At 65.8% G+C, this 22,289-nt stretch overlaps 2 protein-coding genes across 4 annotated transcripts in view; both read left to right on the forward strand.

Annotated features, from left to right (window-relative positions):
* ARHGAP23 (Rho GTPase activating protein 23) overlaps window positions 1–20,415 on the forward strand; it is a 35,156-nt gene extending 14,741 nt beyond the window's left edge. For all 3 annotated transcript variants that reach the window (XM_039391256.1, XM_039391257.1, XM_039391258.1), the window contains exons 2-24: window positions 3,898–4,077; window positions 6,590–6,614; window positions 7,382–7,474; window positions 7,800–7,878; window positions 8,111–8,165; window positions 8,877–10,314; window positions 10,620–10,775; window positions 10,898–11,009; window positions 11,111–11,168; window positions 11,284–11,421; window positions 11,520–11,819; window positions 13,452–13,513; window positions 13,843–13,973; window positions 14,107–14,225; window positions 14,306–14,461; window positions 15,317–15,395; window positions 15,837–15,910; window positions 16,021–16,110; window positions 16,213–16,338; window positions 16,486–16,527; window positions 16,640–16,733; window positions 18,200–18,231; window positions 18,347–20,415. In XM_039391256.1, the coding sequence (XP_039247190.1) occupies window positions 3,898–4,077; window positions 6,590–6,614; window positions 7,382–7,474; window positions 7,800–7,878; window positions 8,111–8,165; window positions 8,877–10,314; window positions 10,620–10,775; window positions 10,898–11,009; window positions 11,111–11,168; window positions 11,284–11,421; window positions 11,520–11,819; window positions 13,452–13,513; window positions 13,843–13,973; window positions 14,107–14,225; window positions 14,306–14,461; window positions 15,317–15,395; window positions 15,837–15,910; window positions 16,021–16,110; window positions 16,213–16,338; window positions 16,486–16,527; window positions 16,640–16,733; window positions 18,200–18,231; window positions 18,347–19,399 (4,692 nt within the window). In that variant the 3' untranslated portion in view covers window positions 19,400–20,415. The remainder of the gene's footprint in view (window positions 1–3,897; window positions 4,078–6,589; window positions 6,615–7,381; window positions 7,475–7,799; window positions 7,879–8,110; window positions 8,166–8,876; window positions 10,315–10,619; window positions 10,776–10,897; window positions 11,010–11,110; window positions 11,169–11,283; window positions 11,422–11,519; window positions 11,820–13,451; window positions 13,514–13,842; window positions 13,974–14,106; window positions 14,226–14,305; window positions 14,462–15,316; window positions 15,396–15,836; window positions 15,911–16,020; window positions 16,111–16,212; window positions 16,339–16,485; window positions 16,528–16,639; window positions 16,734–18,199; window positions 18,232–18,346) is intronic.
* On the forward strand, window positions 4,191–6,573 carry LOC120325296. The gene is made up of 2 exons (XM_039391259.1): window positions 4,191–4,938; window positions 5,054–6,573. Exons 1-2 carry the CDS (start codon window positions 4,343–4,345, stop codon window positions 5,409–5,411), a joined length of 954 nt encoding a protein of 317 aa, XP_039247193.1. The 5' UTR covers window positions 4,191–4,342; the 3' UTR covers window positions 5,412–6,573.
* Window positions 20,416–22,289: the final 1,874 nt, after the last annotated feature.

The raw sequence follows: 22,289 nt of genomic DNA on the forward strand, positions 1-22,289 counted from the left end.
CTCTGTGCCGGGGGGGGCAACAGGGACCTCTGGGTGTCCCCAAAATGGGAGATGGGGCTGTGGGGGGACTCTTGGATCAGCTCCTGGTGGGAAGTGCCCTTGGAGCCACCACTCTTTGCCGCAGGCTCTGAGCAGAGAGGGCTGGGGGGGAAGTGTCAGTCTCTGGGGTGATATTTTTGGCCTCCAAAGGGTTGTTTTGGTCTCCAGGGGGCTCTTTGGGTCCTGAGGGTGCTGCCCCAGCAGAGCTTGGGGCAGGATGTGTGTCCCTGCTGCCTGGACTCTGCTGGATGCCGGGGACAGAGAGGGGACCCGGAGTGTCTGAGAGCCCCCACTGGCTCCCCCCTGGCAGGACCCGGTGGTGACAGGGAGGGGACACGCTGCACCCCCGGGCTGTCCCTCTCCCTGTCCCCGGCATCGCCCGGTGCCCTGCGGAGAGGAAGGAAGGAAGGGGCCGGGAGGAGGGAGAGGAGGAAGCGGGGAGGGTGGGATGCTGCCCGGGGTGATGGAGGAAGAAGGGGGCGGATTAAAAAAAAAAAAAAAGAAAAAAAAAAGAAAAAAGAGAAGAAAAAAAACGTAAAAAAAAATGGAAAGGTCCGTGGGCAAAAGTGACACCGCAGGCGGGGCGGGGGGGCGGGGGGGGGGTGGGCTGGGGGCGGGTGGCTGGCTGGGGGCGGTGGGCTGGGCACTGATCCCTGCCAGCAGCTGGAGCCTCAGCCCGCCAGCCCAGCCGGGACGTGTGGCTGGTTCATCCCTCCATCCATCCCTCCCTCCCTTCATCCATCCATCCATCCATCCCACCCTCCATCCAGCCGGGAGGCTGGGGGGGTGGCTGGGTGGGGGCTGCGTTGCCGGCGGGGGGGGGTGGGCTGTGAGCGAGCGATCGAGCGGCGATGCGGGTGTGAGCGGCAGCGGGTGTGAGCGGCCCCGGGTGTGAGCGGCCCCGGGTGTGAGCGGCACCGGGTGTGAGCGCCCGAGCCCACCCGGGGGGGGCTGCCGGGACCCCATGGGGGGGGTGCCGACCGCCGGCTGAGAGCCCCCCCAGCGCGGCGGGATGGTGGAGGAGAGCGCGGGCGGAGGGGCGCGGCGGGGTCCCTGCCGCCCCCCGCCAGCCCCCAGCCCCAAAAGGCTGTGGAGCGTGGAGCGCTCCGGGAAGGGCTGGCGCCTGGAGCGCCCCGTCGGGGTGGATTGCAGCTCGCCCGAGCCCCGCTGCATCTGGCTGAGCAGCCTCCGCCGACACGCTGCCGCCCCCGACCCCCGCCCGCCCCCGGCCCCCCGCCCCGGCCGCGGGGGCAGAACCGACAAGGGCCGCCGGGTGAGAACCGAGAGCCGGGGGTCGCGCCTGGTTTGGGGGGGCGGGGGGGGCGCCTTGAAGGGATTGGGGGGTCCCACAGGGCAGGGTGGGGTGTCACAGCTCCCGGACTGTGGTGTGTCCCCTTCGTCTCCTCCTGTGCTGGGGTCGGGGGTGGGGGTTCAGGCTCCTGCTCGTGGAGGTGTTTTGCTCCCGGTGCTCAGCTCGCCGTGTTTGGGAGGGGGGGATGGATCCTGCCCCCCCCCCCCCTGCCCCGGGGTGCAGGGAAAACACTCCTTTGTTCTGCAGGAGTGGGACACCGGTGGGAATTACCCATCCCTTCGTGTCCCCGTGGGGGTGGGGAGGTGACGTGGGGTACAGGGACCTGGTGACACCTCTGCTGGGGGATAAAGGACCTCATGGGAATTAGGGTGACTTGGGTGGGGGCCTCTGGGTGTCACAGCCGCTGGCACAAGCTGTGCCAAGGATCAAGGGGTTCCTCCCCATCCCTGCAGCCTTCATGGGATGGGGGCCCAGGAGAACTGGGATAAGGAGGATGAGGATGCAGCTGGTGGTATTGCAGCAGAAACCCCCAGGATGAGGTTAAATAAAGCCAAAAATCTGGGAGGAGGAAGAGGGCTCTGAGGACAAACGGCTGAGGTGACAAATTGGGTGCCAACCCCACTGCGGGGGGGGTGAACAGGAGCATCTGCAGGGCCATGAGCCAGCGTGGGGGGGGAGATCCAAACCCGCGACTGGGGGGGCTTTGTAGCCCGACAAAAGCTTCAAGTCAGGATGGGAGAGGAGGGAAACCGAGGCACGGCGGGCGGGACGGTGCCACCACCACACCTGGGCACCGTGTCACCGTGTCACGGCCGCCACAACAACAACGGGGACACGCCGCCCTCCCCGCGGGCCGGTGCCGCCGTCGGTGTCTCCTCGGAGCATCCATCCTGCCCTCTCCCCGGGGCCTGTCTGTGCCGGTTAAAATCAGCAGGGGCACATTCAGCTGTCAGCTTAAAAATAATCCGGCGAGCCGGGGCCGGCACAATGGAGGGCAGATGGGCCCGGGCGCCGCCGGGATGCTCCGACCCCGCCGCCCCCGGGGATGGGGGTCCCGCGGGAGCGTGGGGTGCCTGCTGCCATCTGGGGTTGGGTTTTCCGTTGGGATTGAGCGGCGCAAGGCGGGGGGGGGTGGCAGGGGGCTTGTGGGGGACTTTGCTGCCTGTGTGGTGTCGGGAGGTATTGGGGTTTTCCGGCTCTCTCCCATGGTGGGGTTTGGGGTGTTCTTTCTGGTTTGGGGTGTGGGAGCACCCGGAGCGGTTGTGCCTCCCTGCCAGGTTGTGCAGCAGGGGGGGAGCGGGTGGGTGGGGGCGATGCCTCGTGCCAGAGGCGTGTCCTCACCCCAGGGACCCCATCCCCAGGGGGACGGGACCCCCGTTCCCAGCGTGGGCTCCGTGTGGGACGTGCTGGACAGGGGGTGCAGCCTGGCCCCGCCGAGCTGCCGTCAGATCTCCCCACCGGCAGCGAAAAGGCCCACTCAGCACAGGCACAGACAAAGGCTTTTTGTGCCTTGTCCCTTTGTGTCCCTTGTCCCTGTCCCCTCCCCGCTCCCCATCCATCGCTTCCACCCAGACAGCCCCTGAATTTTAACACCCTCGTCCCAGGATGGGCTGATTCCAACGGCTGCAGCAGGGAAGGAGCTGCCACTCGGGAGCGGATCCCGGTGGATCCACTGCTCTGCCTGTCCCTCCAGCTCCCAGATTGCCAGTTTCTCCTGTTTTAGCAGAGCTGGGTGCTCCCAGGGCATCAGGCAGTGCCCTCTCCTCCCCTTGGCCACGGAGCTGCTCCCGCTCCAGCTGGGCTGGCGGATGTGCAGCCAGATGTGCAGCCAGATGTGCGGCACAGGGAGCAGCACCGTCCCTCACCGGGGCTGTGCTAAACCCTCCTGGCCTCAGCCAGGGTGTTGGGACTCCCGGATGCCTCTCCCAGCTCCCTGCCTCGGTGCCAGGAGAGATGCCCGTGGCTGCTCCAGCTCCGCCACAACCCCATTGCCCCTCCCAGCACTGGCACTGGGAGCTGTGGGATGGAGCCACATCCCCTTTGGCCCCATCTGCTGCTCTGGGCAGTGTCCCTTGCCAGATCCCAACACGGTGCCAGGTCCCTGCTCCGGCTCGGGAAGCATCACTCATCCCACCACCTCCCGGACGGCTCTTTCCGCCTTGCCCAAGGTTATTGCCACGGCATCACCAGAAGGGACCTTTTGTCCCCAAGTCCCTCAGCCATCCGCCCCCATCCCTCCTCCTGGGTCCCATCCACACCCCCAGGCACAGCTCATTTATTTTTATTTCCTTTCCATTCATCTTCTTCCCAAAGGTCCCACGCGAGGAGTCTGGGGGGGGGGAGATGCTGCTGGGCTGGGTGGGCTGTGGGGGCTGGAATTTGCCGCTGGAGGGCTGGGAATAGGGAGGAATAGGGATGGGGGGGGTGTCTTAGGAGTGGAGCAGCCTTTTGGGCAGAGCTCAAGGGGTAGGCACGTGGGGGGGCTGGTCCTGTACCCCCCCTCCCCTCTCCAGAAGTGACATCTTATCCTTGTCCCCCCCTCACAGCCGACGCCGGGCCGGAGAGATGGAGCATCCCCGAATGCCAACGTGCCCCCGGAGGGGGGGTCCTTCCCCTGGGTGGGGCCCAAGACAGTGGTGCTGCGGAAGAGCTCCCAGGGGGGGTTCGGCTTCACCCTCCGCCACTTCATCGTGTACCCCCCGGAGTCGGCCGTGCACTCGGCCAAGGTAGGGCCGGGAGCTGGGGGGGCCTGGGGGGGCCTGGGGGGTCCTGGGGGGTCCTGGGGACACTGGAATGCTGTGGTTGGATGCAGTGTTTGGGCTGGGGGTGGGCAGGTGGGCTCTGGGAGATGAGGAACGAACCATCCGTCATCACCTGCTTTGTTGGGGTTCCTGGAGCTGCCCCCACCCCCCATGGGTGTCCCTGGAATGGAGGAGCCCATGGAGCTGCTGGGAGATCTGGGAATCAGCAGCACCTCTGGATCATTTTGGGATGGGACACGGCTGCTTGTGGGAACAGGGAGAATCCCTCGGCCCCGAGAGATGGCTCCAGCATCCTGGGAATGGCAGGAAAAGGCACTTCAGAGCCCTCAAGGCCAGCAAGGCCCAGTGGATTTTTGGGTCCCAGGCTCCTGGCCATTGGTGGGAGCCTTCCAACTGGATCTGCCCCGGGATCTGTGTCCAGCTGCAGCCGGACCCTCTCCAGGTGCTGCCTTTTGGGGGGACTCAGCCCTGGGTTGACCCTCCTGCACCCCCTGAACTGCCAAGAAGCCCCAATCCAGGCAGCACCTTCAACCCCCCTGGATGGAGGGATCCCATGAGCAGCTTCCAGCCTGGATGGAGCCCTCTGCACCTGAAGGGACGAACCAGCTCCGATCTCCTGGAATTTGGAATCCCCTTCTCGCCTCGCTTTCCGCGGCAGCGGCTTTGTGTGGATGAAGGGAGAAGAGTCTGGGAGCCAAGTGATCCGTCACTGCTCCAAGCCTGGATGGACCTGGATGCTCCCATCACCCCCGGAGCTTCAGAGCTGCCCCACGGCTCCGGCTGCCCCACGGGCTGGCGTTGGCAGACAGGGAACTGCGGTGGGAAGTGAGTCACAGGGTGGGGAGAACCGACTCGCCGGAATCCCCGCTCAGCATCCTCCGTCCCGGCGCTTTTCCTCGTATTCTGCTTCCCCAAAATCCTTCCTGTCTTCCCGCCCCGGGAACACGGACCTGCCCCGTCTCCGGCAGCGTCGCCCTGGTTCTGCCGTGGGAACGGCCTGGAGCTCCTCCAGACCCACCCGCTCGCTCCCGCCTCTCCAAAGGATCCTCCGGGAGCGAGGGATCGATCCTGCCCCGCTGGGCACCTGGGCCGAGCCCTGCCGGGGCGGCCGCGTGGGAAGGAGCCGGATCAGCGCCGGGAGCTGGGGATGCTCTTGGAAAGAGGCTGGGAATAGCTGCGGGCCGCGGAGCCGGCGGGGCAGGGCGCGGCGGGGCTGGCTCAGCACCCGCGGGGGGCCGGCAGCCGGCCAGGTCCGGGGGCTGAGTTTCGGTGGGTTGACTCAGCAGGGAGGAGGGTGACGGTGCCGGCGGTGGTGCCGCGTTCACCGCGCGCCGCGTTCGGCACCGCCCGGCCCTGGGAGCGCGGCTGCCGGGATGCCCCGGGGGCCGGGAAGGGCTCTGGGATGCCACGGGGCGAGGAGGGGCAGGGAGGGGGTGAGTCCGTGCCTCCAGGGGTTCTCGGTGGCCCCACGGTCCTGCCCTGGCACTGTGGCAGCCGCTCCTGCGTGCCGAGGCCGTGGAATGTGGCTCTTCCTTCCCACCACCGGGAGTGATGGCTCCAGCCCTCTCCTCCTCGCTGGGAATGTCCCCCTGTTACACTGGGAAGGACACTGGGCCCTTCCCAGCACCCTGGAGGGACTTGGTGCCCTGGGGACATTAGTCTGTGTCCCCACTGGCTGGGGGACGGGGCCAGGCCTGTGTCCCCCCCCAGAGATGGAAGGATCTGGCACTGGTGGAGTGAAAATTCCCGTTCCAGGTGCCCAGGTGCCTTCTTGGGACACGTGTGTGGGGCTGAGGAGCCCGGGGTGCTCCGTGTCTGCGTTGGGGGCTCAGCAGTGTGGATGCAGCACCCCGTGTCCTGTCCCAGCCTGGGACCCCCCTGGGCACCGTGGCTCTGCTGGGGGGTCCTCACGGGTGAATGTGGGATAGAAGGGTGGGGATCCACCAGCACAATTCCCACCCCACGGGACAGATCCATGTGGCTCCCAGGGCTGTCCCCTGCCCGTGGCTGGGAAGGGGGTGCAGGACCCCTTTGCCACCCCCCTGCAGTGCCCACTGCAGCCCTGGCAGCCCACCCCAAGCAGTGGGAGGCTGCAGAGATGGGGAGGGACAAGGATTCATCCCACAGATGAGATGGATCCCTCCCCTGGCACCGCACTGTGGGGGCTCAGGCTCTCCCTGACCAGGCTTGGTGGCCCCGGGCGAAGGGTGAGATGCCACCCTGGAGCCCCTTTCCCACTCCCCTGCCCCAAAACTGGCCCCTTTCCCATCAGCTGGGTGCGGGGGGCTCCGTCAGATCCCACTGCCCGCCGGGGCCACGCGGGCGGCCGGGATCCGGTGTCAGGAGGTAATTTTAGCCGGGGGCAGTGGAGGCCAGAGGGACGCGCCGGCCCCGCCGGGGGCTTCGTGGGGCTGCCACCCCAGCCCCCTGTCACAGACCCCACCACCAAATCAACGCTTTTCCCTTCTCTTGGCAGGAGGAGGAGAATGGGAACCGAGCAGGTGAGTGCTGGCGCTGCCACGGGACCCCCGGGGTGGGCACGGGGGGCACGTGGCTGTCTCGGGCTGCAGCGGGCGTTGCTGTGGCTGTGGCTGTGACCACAGCCCTAAATTTCAGCTGGAGGTGAAGTGACACAGTGCTTTGGCAGCACTTTGGTGGCACTTTGCGCCCTGGAGGGGCTCGGTGTCCCCAGAACCCTTCCGGAGCTTTGTTGGACATCACGCCCGGGGGGGAGGTCTGCCCGCAGTGAAGGGGGGGCTGCGGAGTGGCCAGTGCTGGCCCCCGCTGAGCACGGGGTGTTTGGGGACAGGGACACGGCCCCGCTGAGCTCCTGGAGGCTCCCGGTGACGTGAGTGAATGTGAAGGTGTCAGAACGGATCGGCGCTGGCGCGGTGACGCGGCGCCGGGGCCGTGCTCCCCGGGGAGCCGGTGCGGGCGGCGCTGCCAGAGCCGGCACCCAGCGCCCAGCAGGGCCGGGGGGCTCTGACCTCGGGGTCTGGGTGGTCTCGGGGAGGTTTGGAATCCCTCGTGGGCTCCGTGCCCACCCGCCCACCCGGCACTGGTGGCTTTTGGTCTTTCACAGGGGACTGGGGGTGACGGGGACCAGGAGCTGCCCCGAGTGTCGGGCTTCCCCCTGGGCAGGATCTGTGTCCGCAGGGCAGGGCTGGGGGAGGCGAGGAGGTGACCACGAGGGGCCAAACGTGCTCCTTGCCGTGGGGTGGTCCTGGCTGTGCCGGCAGCTCCCTGATCGTGTGTCCCCACGGAGCAGGTCCCCCCCGGAGCCGCCTGGAGCCCATGGACACCATCTTCGTGAAGAACGTGCGGGAGGACGGGCCGGCCCACCAGGCCGGGCTGCGCACGGGTGAGTGGGGACACGGGGCTGGAGATGGCCCCAGGCTGCTCCTGGGATCCACGGGATGCTCCTCTGCCAGGGACTTCCTTGCTTATTTTGCTCTTTTTCTTGCATTCCTTCTTTTTTCTCCTCCTTCTCTCTGCTCCCTGTGAGTGCTCTGCTCTCTTGCTCTGCTCAGAGCAGCGCTGGGGTCCCCGTGGGTCAGGCTGGTTTTGGGGTCCCTGTGGCTCCTCTTGGCAAAATCCCCGTTCAAACCCTGCCGTGAGTGACCGTGGGGACATCCAGGTGCCACCACGGCCTTGTGGTGACACTGTGCCCTCCTGGGGCTCTGCAGGTGACCGGCTGGTCAAGGTGAACGGGGAGAGCATCATCGGGAAAACCTACTCGCAGGTCATCGCACTGATCCAGAACAGGTGGGTCCCCTTCCTGCGGGTGGGAGGTGACGGGATGGGGACACGTCACAGCAGGCACTGTCCCCCTGGGTGTCACTGGGATGACAGGAACCCTGAGGCAGGGAAACAGGGACAGGCAGTGATGAGCTGTCACCGTCCCGTGGCGATGGGGACGTTCATCTCGTGGGGGTGAGATTGGGGGCAGGTGGGGACCGACCCTGTCCAGCCTGACCCCCCTGTCCCCTCTCCCCAGTGACGATGTGCTGGAGCTCTCCATCATGCCCAAGGATGAGGACATCCTCCAGCTGGTGAGTTTGCCAGGCAGGTTTCAGGGACACTTGGGGACAGGGCTCCACCAGCATCCTGGGAGGATCGATGGGTGCAGAGATGGAGGTACCAGGGGTCCAGGGCAGGAACATGGGGGACGTGGCCTCTGTTTTTTGGGGACATCCTCAGGCATAGCTGGAGGATGAGTTGCTCTGGATCTCAGGGTTTGACTTACCCTTGGAGCACCCCGGGTGCCTCTGCTGTTGGTGAGCTGGGAGCTGGGGGTGACAGTGGCCCTGCAGGGTGGCCTGAGCCAAGGGGTGTGAGGGGGCCTTCTCCTGGTGCTCCTCTGGTCCTGTCTTGGGTATTAGATGACACCACTGCTCGTCCCCGGCCTGGGGGTCCCATTCCCATGGAGTTTGGGGGGTCTTATAGCCCTGGCAAGGGGGGGGTCTCCCATCTGTGCCTGCTCCGGGCTCTGGGAATCCCCCGGTGTGGAGTCAGAGGTGCCTGTGAAACGTGAGATGGGAGAGCTGGGCCGGCCGTGACGGGGTATTTTAGGAAGGAGGGGAGGGGAGAGCGGAAGGGCTGGGGTTGGTGCTGGGGAGGGACCCCATGGGAAAGCAGGACCAGGGTGGCAGGAACCAGGTAGGGAGCACAGCTCGGGTAGGGAGGAGCAGAGATCATTCCTACAGTGGGAATGGGAGGACTGTGACCCCGTCCCCCCGCCCTGACCCCGTGTCCCCCCACAGGCATATTCCCAGGATGCCTACCTGAAGGGCAACGAGCCGTACTCGGGCGGGGCACAGAGCATCCCCGAGCCCCCTCCCATCTGCTACCCACGGAAGACGTACCCCTTCCAGGCACGGGGTGCTGAGCCCCCCCCGGGCCAGCCGCCGGACCCCCGCGCCCACCGCCCCTCTGCCACCGGCCCCTCTGCCACCGGCCCCCGGAGCGACGCCGGCGGCAGCCCCGCACACCGCCCCGAGGATCCGCAGCCCGGGGGTCCCCCCCCGCGCCCCCACGGGCACCCCGGCTCCTTCTCCCGCCCCGGCTGCCCCGGCAGCGCCACATCCTCCGTGCCCGACCGCTACGGGATGCCCCCCCCCGCCGCCGCCACCACCTCCTGCCACGCGGCCCCCAAGCACCTCCCGGAGCACCGGACTCACTGCGGCTTCCAGGAGGCCGTCGGGGGGTTGTCGGGGGCCGGGCGGCCCCCCCGGGACGTGGCCCAGCGCGTGCCCGGGCGCCAGGAGTGCCAGCAGGCTCTGTCGCGCTGGTTCTGCAGCCGGGAGCCGCGGCGCAGCGCCTCGGAGGAGCGCCGGCACGCCCTGCCCCGCTACCGCAGCGTGTCCCAGGACCGCCTGGGGGGCTCGGCGGGCGCGGCCCACCGGGGGTGGCCCCACAGCGCCTCGCACGACACCCTGCTGCAGCCCACCCGCGAGGGCTGGGCCCCCCGCGCCCGCTCCGACCACGCCCTGGGCAGGTACGGGCGCTCCATGGAGGCGCTGGAGCCCCGAGCGCTGCTCCCGCCGCACCTCGACCGCTCCGCGTGGCCGCCCGAGAGGCTCTGCCGGGCCGCCGGGAGCGCCGGGCAGCCTGTCCCGCACGGCTCCTTCGCACCTCCCTCCTCCTCCTCCTCGTCCTCCTCGCGGGAGCCGGCGCCGGTGCAGAAACACCCGTCGCAGCCCAACCTGCAGAGCGTGGACGACTCGGGGTACATCGGCTACCGCAGCTACAGCCCGTCCTTCCAGCGCCGCACGGGGCTGCTGCACGCCCTGTCCTTCCGTGACCCGGCCTTCGGGGGGCTGCCCACCTTCAGCATCGCCCAGCGGGCCCTGGCCCCGCTCACGGACAGCATGGTCGCCCCCCTGCCACCGCTGCCCGCCGGCCCCACGGCGGGCCCCGCCGCGCCCCGGGAGCAGCGGCCGGAGGGCGGCCGAGCGGCCGAGCAGCCCGAGGAGCGCAGGGAGGAGGTGGTTCTGCGGCAGAAGCCCCCCACGGGGCGCAAGATGCCGGTGCCGCTGCGGCAGATGAACTTTGTCTTCCCCGAGGGGGTGAAGGAGACGGACATTTGCGAGCCCTCGGCCCCCGGGGGCAAAGGGGAGAGGCCGGTGGCCGAGCGGCCGGGCCGGCGCATGGCTCCCTTGGCAGCCCCCGAGGACTCCCTGGCGTCCATCCCCTTCATTGGTGAGTCCCAAATAGGTCTGGAGGAGCCACAGGTCTGCCCTGTCCTTCCTTGTACTTGCTCCCGGGGAGGGACCCCTGGGCTGGGTGGGAAGGGAAGGGATGGAGTAGGGATGGGGGGTGCAGTGGTGCTGTGGGTGAGGGTCTGGGTGCACCAGCAGCTCCTGGCTTTGCCAGGGGTGGGAGCGTGTCCCCCCTGCCCGACCCAGACACCTACAGACCCACCACGTAGCAGAAGTGCTGAGGGGTCCTGGCAGGGACGTCCCCTGCCCCAACACCCCCTACAACACTGCCCACCCCCCTTGCAGACGAACCCACCAGCCCCAGCATCGACCTGAAGGCCAAGCACGTCCCGGCCTCCTCGGTGGTTTCCAGCGCCATGAACTCGGCGCCCGCCGTCGCCACCAGCCCCTCGTCGCCCACCTTCGCCTTTGCCCTGTCCCGGCACTATTCCCAGGACTGCAGTAAGTGCTGGGTGGGGGGAGAACCATCCTGGGGGCCGTGGGGGGAGCAGCCCCCCACCCTGGAGCTGTGTCCCATGCCCCCGGGCTGACCAGGGTGGGCTTTGCCCCCCTCCCCATCGCAGGCAGCATCAAGGCCGGCCGCCGCTCGTCCTACCTGCTGGCCATCACCACCGAGCGCTCCAAGTCCTGCGACGACGGTCTGAACGCATTTCGGGACGAGGCCAAGATCCTAAGGTAGGATCCTAAGGGATGCACCCCCTTCCCAGTCCCACCACGCCCCCCCAGCCGCCATCCCCTCCCCACCGTCCCGCTGACGGGGGCTGCTCTCCCCCCAGGAGGATGCCCAGCCGGGTCCCCAGCCTCCGCATGCTCAGGAGCTTCTTCACCGATGGGGTGAGTTGTGTTGGGGGTCCTGGGGGTGCCCCCAAAGAAGGGTTGCCTGGTGGGGTGCTGGCAGAGCAGGGGGTGCGGATGGCACCCAACGCCTCCCTCCGGTCCCCCCCCGCAGTCCCTGGACAGCCTCGGCACGTCCGAAGACGCCCGTTCCAAAAGGCACTCGACCTCCGACCTCTCGGACGTCCCGTTCAGCGCCGTGAGGAAGGAGGGCTGGCTCCACTGCAAGCAGATCCTCACCAAAAAGGGGAAGGTAGGCGGGTGCCCCCCCGGAGCCCGGCGGCCGCGCGGGGGGGACGCTCCCCGCGGGGAGCAGCCCTGAGGCGCGCGCCCCGTCCCTTGTGCCCGCAGAAGGTCGGTGGAGGTCTCCGGCAGTGGAAGCGCGTGTTCGCCGTGCTGCGCACCCACTCGCTGTACCTGTGCAAGGACAGGCGGGAGGCGGTGACCTGCGCCCCGGCCCCAGGTGAGGAGGAGCCGCCGATCAGCATCCAAGCGTGCCTGGTGGACATCTCCTACAGCGAGACCAAGAGGAAGCACGTCTTCCGCCTGACGACCGCTGACTTCTGTGAATATCTCTTTCAGGCAGAGGATCGGGAAGACATGCTGGCCTGGATCAAAGTCATCAGGGAGAACAGCAAGGCTGAGGGCGAGGTGAGAGCCACATGGGGCTCCCGGCTGCCTCTGGCTCTCCCGGCACTAACCGCCTCGGCTCTCTCCGGCTCTTTGCCTTGTGCTGCTTCCCCAGGCCACGGCCAGGCCCGTGCCGTGCTCCCAGGGTGGCGTGGGGGCTCACGGGCGCCACGGCGTCCAAGAAGAGCGTGGCCCCGTGGCCTCGGCCAGGGCGGGGTGCGTGGGGTGCTCAGGGTGCTCGGCGGAGGTGCCGTGGCTCTCCCTGTGTTCCGGGCAGGGCCGGCGTTGGATCTTGTTGGATCTTGGTGGTGTTTTGTTGTTTGTGTTTGGGACAGGAGCGTGCGTGGCTCTGCCCTGGTGTGCCATGGCATGACGTGTCTCTGCCGTGGCGTGACGTGTCTCTGCCATGGTGTGACATGTCTCTGCCGTGGCGTGATGTGTCTCTGCTGTGGTGTGACGTGTCTCTGCCGTGGCGTGATGTGTCTCTGCCACGGCGTGATGTGTCTCTGCCGTGGCGTGACGTGTCTCTGCCGTGGTGTGACGTGTCTCTGCCGTGGCGTGTCGTGTCTCCTTTCATGGAGAGAGGTCTGGGCTCAGTGCCCACGCGGTGCTGCCGGGGCTGGCACTGGGTCAGGGCTGAGCCCTCGCCGCGCAGCCGTGGGCTGTTCAGCGTGTTGCTCGGGTCTGAGATGGGGAGAGCTGTCCCTGGGGGGCCGTGGGCTCCGGAGGATGGATGTGCCGGCGCTGGGCTGGCTGTGCCATCCCCCCACGGGGCTGCGGTGGCTCGGTTTGGTGTCGGTGATTGTGAAGGGTTGTGTCAGGCTCCAGCCCCACGGGGCGCGTTGAGCTCGGAGCAGTCTCTGGTTCTCGGTGGCACAGCCCTGCACCGGAGGGTGCCGTGGGCCTGGCAGGGGTGGCAGTGCTGGTGCTGCCGGGTTGGAACATACGGAGCCATCTGGGCAAACACCGGAGTTGTGGAGTTGGGGTGCCTCTGGGCAGGGCCGGGATCCCGCAGGGATGGATCCGTGGCTGTGGATGCTGTGTGGAGCAGGGCCAGGATCCCGCAGGGATGGATCCGTGGCTGTGGATGCTGTGTGGAGCAGGGCCAGGATCCCGCAGGGGTGGATCCGTGGCTGTGGATGCTGCGTGGAGCAGGGCCAGGATCCCGCAGGGATGGATCCGTGGCTGTGGATGCTGTGTGGGAGCAGGGCCAGGATCCCGCAGGGGTGGATCCGTGGCTGTGGATGCTGCGTGGAGCAGGGCCAGGATCCTGCAGGGATGGATCCGTGGCTGTGGATGCTGTGTGGGAGCAGCGGGTGTGCCTGGCGCGGGTCGGTGAAGGTGTCTGTGTGCCGTGGGGGGACAGGCGTGTCCCCAGGCCTCCGTGTCTTGTTTGGACATGTGGCACAGAGCGACGGACGCTGCAGTGGGGTGGCGAGCACTGGTGGGCACCGGCTGTTCCACAGCAGCGGGGATCTGGTGCTGCCCTTCCTGCTCCTGCCTGGCCGTTCTGGGGCAGCAGGGACCCGAGTGCTGCCCTTGCCTGCTCCTGCCTGGCCCCACGTGGTGCCCGGCAGAGCGTGGACTTGCCCGGGGTCTCCGGCGGACGCGCAGCTCAAGCTCTCCCTTCCCCTCTTCTCTCTGCCTCCCCAGGACCCCGGTTTTGCCAGCCAAGCACTTATCAACAAGAAGTTAAACGACTACCGGAAAGTGAGGTACGGACCGGGGCGGTGGGCTCCGAGACCCCCGGGGCTTTGGTCACCTCAGTTTGGCAGTGACGGAGCAAATCCAGCGGCTCCCAGGATTGGGGCAGTGATGGAAGTGCCACCCGTGCCCGGCTTGGCTCCGGGCGCCGCAGGGTCCCGCTCGGCCGAGGTGGCACCTGGCAAATTTAAGCAGGGTTGAAGCAGCTCGGTGCTCCCCAGGGGTCTCCGTAGGATGCCAGGAAGCCCGGGAGCGATGCCGGCGTTTTACCGGGAGGTTTTTGCGCCGGGCTGGTGCCCCCCGGCCCTGCCCCACCTGAGCCCCCCCGCTCTCCCCGCAGCCCCGCGGGCACCAAGCCCGACTCCTCCTCACCCAAGGGCCCTCGTGGGCTGGGGATCCGAGCAGAGTTCCTGAAGCAGACGGGAACCAGCGCGCCCCGGTCCCCCCGGCAGGATGCGACCGTCACAAAAGGTGTGTGATGTCAGGAGGCTTCGTGAGGAGGGGGGGTCTCCCCCTGGCACTGCCATCCCTGTGGGGCAGCAGGGATGCTCTTCCCGCTCATCCCGGCTCATCAGCGAGTGACCCGGTGGGTTTTCCTCCCCAGATGAGAGCAGCTCCCAGAAAGCCCCGTGGGGCATCAACATCATGAAGAAGAACAAGAAGTCTGCCCCGCGCGCCTTCGGCGTGAGGCTGGAGGAGTGCCAGCCTGCCCCGGACAACAAGGTACAGCCAGGCTGGCACCGCCAACCCTCGGGGTCCCTGCGCCCCCCCGGCACCCCGTGACCCCCTCCCTGTCCCCGCAGAACGTGCCCCTGATCGTGGAAGCCTGCTGCAAGGTGGTGGAGGACCGGGGGCTGGAGTACATGGGGATCTACCGCGTGCCCGGGAACAACGCGGTGGTGTCCAGCCTGCAGGAGCAGCTCAACAAGGGAGCCACCGAGATCAACCTGCAGGACGAGGTGAGGGCAGGGCGGGTCCCCAGCCCGCTCCCCATCCCTGTCCTCATGCCTCTGGAATGCTCTCCTGGCTGTTGTCCTGATGTATGGCTCTGTCACTATCCCTGTCCCCATCATCATCCCTGTCCTTATCATCATCCCTGTCCCCATCATCATCCCTGTCCCCATCATCATCCCTGTCCTTATCATCATCCCTGTCCCCATCATCATCCCTGTCCTTATCATCATCCCTGTCCCCATCATCATCCATGTCCTTATCATCATCCCTGTCCCCATCATCATCCCTGTCCCCATCATCATCCCTGTCCTCATCATCATCATCCTTGTCCCCACCATCCCTGTTTCTATCATCGTCCTTGTCCCCATTATCCTTGTCTCCATCATCAGCCCTGTCTCCTTCATCAGCCTTGTCCTCATCATCCCTGTTTCCATCATCATCCCTGTTCCATCATCATCCCTGTTCCATCATCATCCCTGTTTCTACCATCGTCCTTGTCCCCATTATCCCTCCATCCGTCTCCCTGTCCCCATTATCCCTGTATCCATCATCCCTGTTTACATCCCCATCCCCGTTGCCGTGACCTTCCCTGGCGTGGCAGGGCCGCCTAGTGGTCGGTGACAGCACCGTAGGTGACATCTTGGGGACATTTTTGTCCCCTTGTCACTGCAGTGGCACAGGGCCGTCACTGCCAGACACAGGGTGGGCACAGCTGTCCTGCTGTCCCCCCATCCTCACAGCCATGGTGGTTCTGGCTGGTGTCCCCCTCGGTGTGGGTGGCCTGGGGCACCCCTGGCTCGGGGACTCCCTCCCGCTGACCCCTGGTGATGCCTCTGAGCAGCCTCTTCTCTCCCCTGCAGCGGTGGCAGGACCTGAACGTCATCAGCAGCCTGTTGAAATCCTTCTTCCGGAAGCTTCCCGAGCCCCTGTTCACGGACGGTGAGTCCCTGCACCCCCTGGGCCACCAGAGCCCCCCGAGTGGCCACTGGTGACCCTGTGCCAATGGCTGGCACCAGGCAGCCCCAGGGCCTGTCCCACCCATCCCTGTGTCAGGGACAGGCCCCCACACCCAGAGTGAGCCAGTGCCCACCCGAGGAGGGGGGCACAGACCCTCCCTCACCCAGAGTGAGCCAGTGCCCACCCAAGGAGGGGGGCACAGACCCTCCCTCACCCAGAGTGAGCCAGTGCCAACCCAAGGAGGGGGGCACAGACCCTCCCTCACCGAGGCCCCTGGGCCAACCCTGTCCCTTCAGTGCCCTATCCCAGTGGGATCAACCCCTTCCCCAGGATCTCCAGCTGGTTCATCCAGGGGTCCCCAGCTCTGGGGGGATGTCCTCTCCCCTCCACCCACTTCTGACCCCTCCCATGTCCCACCTTCAGATAAATACAACGACTTTATTGAAGCCAACCGGATAGAAGACGCCAGCGAGAGGATGAGGACGCTGCGGAAGCTGGTAGGGAGATGGGGCAGGGGCTCCACAGCTCTGGAGCCCCTCTTTGGGGCTGGTTGGGGTGGGAGGGGTGGGGGGGGTGAGCAGAGGGGTGACCTGGTGCCTCCCCACAGATCCGGGACCTGCCAGGTCACTACTACGAGACGCTCAAGTTCCTGGTGGGTCACCTGAAAACCATCGCTGACCACTCGGAGAAGAACAAGGTACCAGACCCCAAACCCTGGGAATCTCCTGGGCCCCCTGCCCCACCCAGAGCCCCCCCAGCTCGGGCTGAGCTGGCAGCACTAACCTGGCTCTGGTTGCAGATGGAGCCCCGAAACCTGGCGCTGGTGTTCGGCCCCACGCTGGTCCGGACGTCCGAGGACAACATGACCGACATGGTGACGCACATGCCCGACCGCTACAAGATCGTGGAGACCCTCATCCAGCACGTGAGTGGCACCAGCGGGTGGGTGGGCACCGCTGTGGCCGGAGGAGGGGGGTGATCAGCACACCAGGCATGAGAATGGGGGTCCCTGGCCATGCCGAGCTCCCCCCGCTCCCGGCCGGGCCGTGACCCCACTCCTGTCTCCCCGCAGTCAGACTGGTTCTTCAGTGACAAGGAGGACAAGGGCGAGAAGGTGAGTCCTGTCCCCTCTGTGTGTGAGGGGGTCTTGCTGTGGGGTGGAGGGGGCACAGAGCCTTGGTTGGCTGTTGGCAGCCCCCTGAGCGCCGTCCCCGCTCCCCTGGCAGACCCCCGTGGATGAGAAGGAGGCTCAGTCCGTGCCCAACATCGAGTACCTGCTCCCCAACATCGGCAGGACGGCGGCGCCCGGCGATGCCGCAGGTGAGCAGCGGTGCCCGTGGCACCGGGCCCTGCAGCCCTGGCACTGGGGCACCCCGGGGTGCCCCTCTGGATGCTCTGTCCCCCCGTGCCCACACCTCTGGGCAGCCAGCAAACCCACACACGGCACACCCGGCTGTGCTGGAGCGGGACATCCCGGCGCCCTCCTCACTGGAAAACGGGAACAACCCCCCCGGGGATGCCAGATGAGCCCCCTCCCTTCCCTCTCCCGTCACCCTTCTCTCTGGTGGCTGCTCCTCATCCCTCCGTGGCACCCCTGCAGTGCCCACCCCACGGGACCCCCGCCCGTGCCCGCGCTGCCAACCCCGACCCCGGGAGACTTTGATGTTCGACTGATTTCTTACGTTCTTTCCTTGAACTTCTCTGTGCTGTCCTCTTCCTCCTCCTCCTCCTCTTCCTCCTCCAGCGGACCTCCTGGAGAGCTAGAGCGGGTACAGTTTGATCCTGGGTGCATTGCTCCTGCACTAACCCCTCGGGTGACCACGAGAGAGCGGGAGCAGGGCGGGCAGAGGGAGGGGAGGGGGCCCTGTCCTGCCTGGCCGCTGTCCCCAGGGTCCCCAGCACCAGGAGGGGGCTGCTGAGCCTCTGGGGAGCCCCAAATCCTTTAAGCCTGTTATCCCACATCGTTGGCCGGTGCTCACGGTGCCATTCCCTGGCAGGGCTGGGGGCTGGGTGTCCCGGGACACTCAAACTCTGGGATATGGGGGTCCCAAAGCCCCGGGGAGGGTCGGCACCCCCTTCCTGCCTCCCCCTCTCTCGTTGTCAGCAGCTGTTTAACCCCATCCCGGGCATGCGGGGTGGGAGAGGGTGTCTGTGTCTTGTCCTTGTCCTTCACACCATGGCAGCGGTGCCAGGGCTGCCCGTCACCCCCGTGTCCCCTCTTACCCCCTAACCCCCAGTGGAACCGGGACGACCCCATGGCCTGTCCCAGCCCTCTCCAGCACAGCCCATTCCAGACCCTGCTCCGAGGCTGGATTTGCTATGGAGCCACCTCCCCGTGCTCCATCCTGGTGGCACGGCAGTGGCAGTGCCCTGTCCCTGTCCCCTCTGTGCCCCGTGGCCGTGGGAGGGTTGAGGTCCTGGCACTGGGGTCCTGGCTGTACTTCCCAGCTGTGTGTGCCTCTGCGTGTCCCCCTTATCTCCACTCCTCACCTTGGGTTTCTGCAGTGGGTGAGCAATGCCAGGGACCCCCAGAGCCCCCCCTGAGCCTCCTGGCACCTCCTGTACCCACTGGCACACCCCTGCCAGGGGCCAGCCGGTGTGACAGCCCCGGCACGTCCCCATCCTGGCCTGGGGGAGCGGAGCAGCATCTGTGACAGCCCCAGCATGTCCCCATCCTGGTCTGGGGGAGCGGAGCAGCATCCCCAGCTCTGCCCCCCGGCCCCCTCCCCAGCACACCCCCCCACCCCCGGGGCCTCACTGACCCCCCTCTCCCCTCTGCTTTCCAGGCTCGACCCGCAGCGGCTCCGCCAAACCGAAGGTGAGGGGGGTCCCGGGCTGGGGCTGGCAGGGAGGGACACCCACAGCGGTGGGGACACCGAGCCTGTCCCCGTCCCCGTGTCCCCACCGTCCCTCACCGCGGTGTCCCCGTTCAGGGCACGTGGCCGTCGCGCAAGGCGCCGCCGCACCGGCCGCACCGGGAGCTCCTCGGCATCCCCTTCGTCTCGGCCGCCGCCCGCAAGAGGAAGAAGAGGAGAGAGGCCGAGGGCGTCGGCAGCAGCACCGACGACGACGCGGAGCGCAGGGACGCGCCGGGCCGGGACCAGGAGCGCCGGGGCCCCGCGGCCGCCCTGCCGGGACCCGGCAAAGCCCCCCGCGGGACCGGCACCGAGCCGGCCGCCCCCGGCCCGGCCAGCGCGGAGCGGGAGAGCTCCACGGATCCCGCGGCGGGATCCGGCTCCGAGCCGGCGCCAGACGCCCGCTCCATCGTGTCCGGCTACTCCACGCTGTCCACCATGGACCGCAGCCTGTGCTCCGAGGTGCAGTCGGTGGCCGGGAGCCGCGGGGAGGAGGCGGACGATGAGCGGAGCGAGCTCAGCCACATGGAGACGGACACGGAGAGCCGGGAGGGCGCCCGAGCCCGGCCGGGGCAGGCCGGGGGGGCCGGTGGCGACGAGGACAAGGGTCCCCTGGGCCGCCCCTCCTTCAACTCCCACCGCCTGATCCAGTGTGACACGCTGGCCCGCAGGAAGCTGGGCCGGCCGCGGCCCGCCGGGGAGCCCCCCGAGCCTGCCGGGGAGGAGCAGGGCTGGGCCCCCCCCGGGCGACCCTCTCTGCGGGAGCAGCTCCGGCAGCACCTGCGGGGCTCCACCGACGACATGGGGGTCCTGGGGGTCCGGCTGCGCCGAGCCCACTCCCCCGAGACCCGCCGCAAGAAGAGCAGCTGGCGCCGGCACACGGTGGTGGTGCCCGGCGGCCTCAAAGACCTCAACTTCAACGAGTGGAAGGAGCCGCGGGGGCTGGAGGGCTCCCCGGGGCCCTGCCACGACAAGGACTCGGGGCTCAGCAGCCTGGAGTCCACCAAAGCCCGGCCTCCCCCGGCCCCCACCCCGGCACAGCCTGGCACCGCCAGAGAGGGGACGGGCACCAAGAGCCCCCCGGGCAGCCCCGGCCCCCCGGCCCCCCTGCGCTTCCCCGAGTGTCTCTGACCCCCCCGACCCCCCCAGCCAGTGTTTAATTTAAGGACTCGCCCTTGTTCTCGTATTTAATTGTGCTCTGGACGAGCTGCTGTTGTGGGGGTGGGACAAGAAGCCACCTCGTCCCCTGGGCTTTGAGGGGGGTCCCGCGGGGGTCCCATCCCGTGGTCCCGCTGTGGTCCCATTGCACGGCCCCCCAGCCCCCCGGGCAGTGCCAGGAGGGGTGTGGGGGCTCACGGGGACTGTCCCCACCGTGGGCAGTGGTGGCCCTGCTGTCTCAGCCATGGCAGAGTGAAGTGCGGGCACTTCCCTGGGCACTGTGGCCACTCTGCCAGGGACTCCCCTGTGCTGGGGATCCCGGGGGGACCCTGGTGTCAGAGACCCCTGTGCTGGGGACCCTGGGGGACCCTGGTGTCAGAGACCACTGTGCTGGGGACCCTGGGGGACCCTGGTGTCAGAGACCCCTGTGCTGGGGACCCAGGGGGACCTCAGTATTGGAGACCTTCCCTACTCTGAGTACTCTGGGGATGTTGGTGACAAAAACCCCCAACTCTGGGGACCTTGGGGACCTTGGGGACAAAGACCCTCCCTGCACTGGGGACACTGGTGACCTTGGTGACAGAGACCCCTGTGCTGAGGACCTTGGTGGCCTCAGTGTCAGAGTCCCCTGCTCTGGGGGGCCCTGGGGGTCCTGGTGGCCTCAGCACTGTCCCCCTGTTTTGGGGTGCTCTGTGTCGGGGCACGGCTGAGCCAGGGAGGCCCTGGGGGTCCCCATGGGCTGGGGGGTCTGCACAGGGGTGGGTGTGAGGGGCTGGCACTGAGGGACACCCTGGGGAGGAGGGACACTGCCATGCTTTACCCCCCCCCCACGAGCAGCAAAGGAACCCGGGGTGTGGCACAGCCCCCTCCCACCCCATCCCCTTCCTACCCCCCAGGCCAGAAGCACTTTAGGAAGGGGGGCTCAGGGGGGGCTGCAGAGACCCCCAGCCACCAGCTCAGTGGCCACGTGTCCCCTCCCTGTCCCTCCGTGTCGTTATGCAAATATTTGCTGTAAAGTTTGTTTTTTTCGTTTTGTTTGTTTTTTTTGTTTGTTTGTTTATTTTACTTTTTTTTCTTCCTCCCCTCCCCACCGCGCCCCCCCTGTAAATATCGTCTCTGCCCGTGTAACATATTCCAAAGGATTTATAAGGATTTTTTTAAGAAGTTTTGCTCGGCGGAAAGGCCAGCCCCGACCGGGGGACGTGCTGGACCAGTGGTGACTTTTTAAACCCTCCTGCATGTCCCCTCCCCTTTCCCGGCGTGTTGTCCCCCTTCGGCCGCGGCGCCGGGATATGCAAAACTGCAAAAAAAAACCCCCAAAAAACCCCCCCAAAATCCCCCTGCTTTGCCCCCCTTCCCCCTCCAGTCCTGGTCTATATATTGGAAATAAACTGGTTATTCAAGGTGGTGGTTATTGCTGGTTTTTTTTTGGGGGGGGGGGGTTGTGTGTGGGCCCCCATTTCTTTGTGCTGCGGGTCCTGGAGCACTGGCAGCATCCAGGGAAGGTTTATCCAGGGAAGGGTTTATCCAAGGGAAGATTTATCCAGCTTTTCTGTGAGCCTGGGAGGAGGAAATGGGCCTCCACACCCACTGGGGTGGTCTCAGAGTTGGGGATGTCCCACCCCACAGTGAGAAGAGACCCCCCCCTTTCCCTTGTGCTGCAGGTCCTGGAGCATTGGCAGCATCCAGGTTTATCCATGCAAGGGTTTATCCCACTTTTCCATGAGCCTGGGAGGAGGAAATGGACCCCCACACCCACTGGGGTGGTCTCAGAGTTGGGGATGTCCCACCCCATAACGAGATAAAATTCCCAACCTGGGGAAAGGTTTGGGGGGGGGAAAAACCAGAAAAAGAGAGAGAGAGAGAGAGAGCAAAAGAAAAAAAAAAAAAAAAAAAAAAAGTAATTTTAGTAAAGCCAGACACGCTGATAGAAAAGAAAAGTAATAAAGGGAAAAGGAAAATAAAAAGCAACCCTTGGTCATGGGATTTGCAATTACAATGGTCACGTGGTGCACATAACTACCCATGGCATCCAAAGCGACAACGGGTGGGGCACGGGGGGTGCACGGGAGAGGGGGGCCAGGGGGGTCCCACCCCCCCACCACCACCCCCCTCGCCCCCCACCTCCACCCCGTGCAAGGCCTTTTTTTCCTTTGTTTTTTTTTTTTTTTAACAGGTTTTTTTCTTGTTTTTTTGTTTTTTCGTTTTTAGTCCGTTTTCTCATCCCCTCTTTTTTTTTTTTTTTTTCCGCCTCTTATTGTTTGTTTTTCTTGAAAACAGTTCCGAGAAGAAAAATTTCATGCCGAGAGAGAGAGAGAGAGAGAGAGAGAGAGAGAGAGAGAGAGAGAGACACACGACGTCGTAGAAACCCCAAAACAGCCTCTAAAGAGAATCAGGAACTCGTTTGTTTTTTTTTTTTTCTTTTTCTTATACATATATATTAATTTTTTTTGCCCTTTTCAGAGTCGTAGCCTTTTTTAAACAACATCCAGACGAGTAAAGCAGGGGGTGCTCATGCAGCGGGTGCCTCCGACACATGCAGGCAGCGCTTGGTTCTTTTTTGCTTTTTTTTTTTTAACTATTTTTGCGACGTTTTCCTGTTTTTTTGGTCTTTTTTTTTTTTTGTTTTTTTTTTTTTTTTTTCTGGTTTCGAACAAGAATCGCTTTAATTATTTGTTTGGGTTTTTTTTTTGTTTTTTTGGGTTTGTTTTTTTTTAATTTTTTTGTTTGTTTTGTTCTCTTGCGTCAGCTCGTGGTGGCTCGAGGAAGGGGTGTGATTGGGATAGCGTGAGCAGCGTCTAGTTGGCTTTTTTTTTGCATGATGCCATGAAAGGACGGACGCACACGCTCACGGAGGAACCAG

This window comes from Pipra filicauda, unplaced genomic scaffold (assembly GCF_003945595.2).
Source record: "Pipra filicauda isolate LSUMZ 115617 unplaced genomic scaffold, ASM394559v2 scaffold924_size50756_pilon, whole genome shotgun sequence".
NCBI classification, from domain to species: domain Eukaryota; kingdom Metazoa; phylum Chordata; class Aves; order Passeriformes; family Pipridae; genus Pipra; species Pipra filicauda.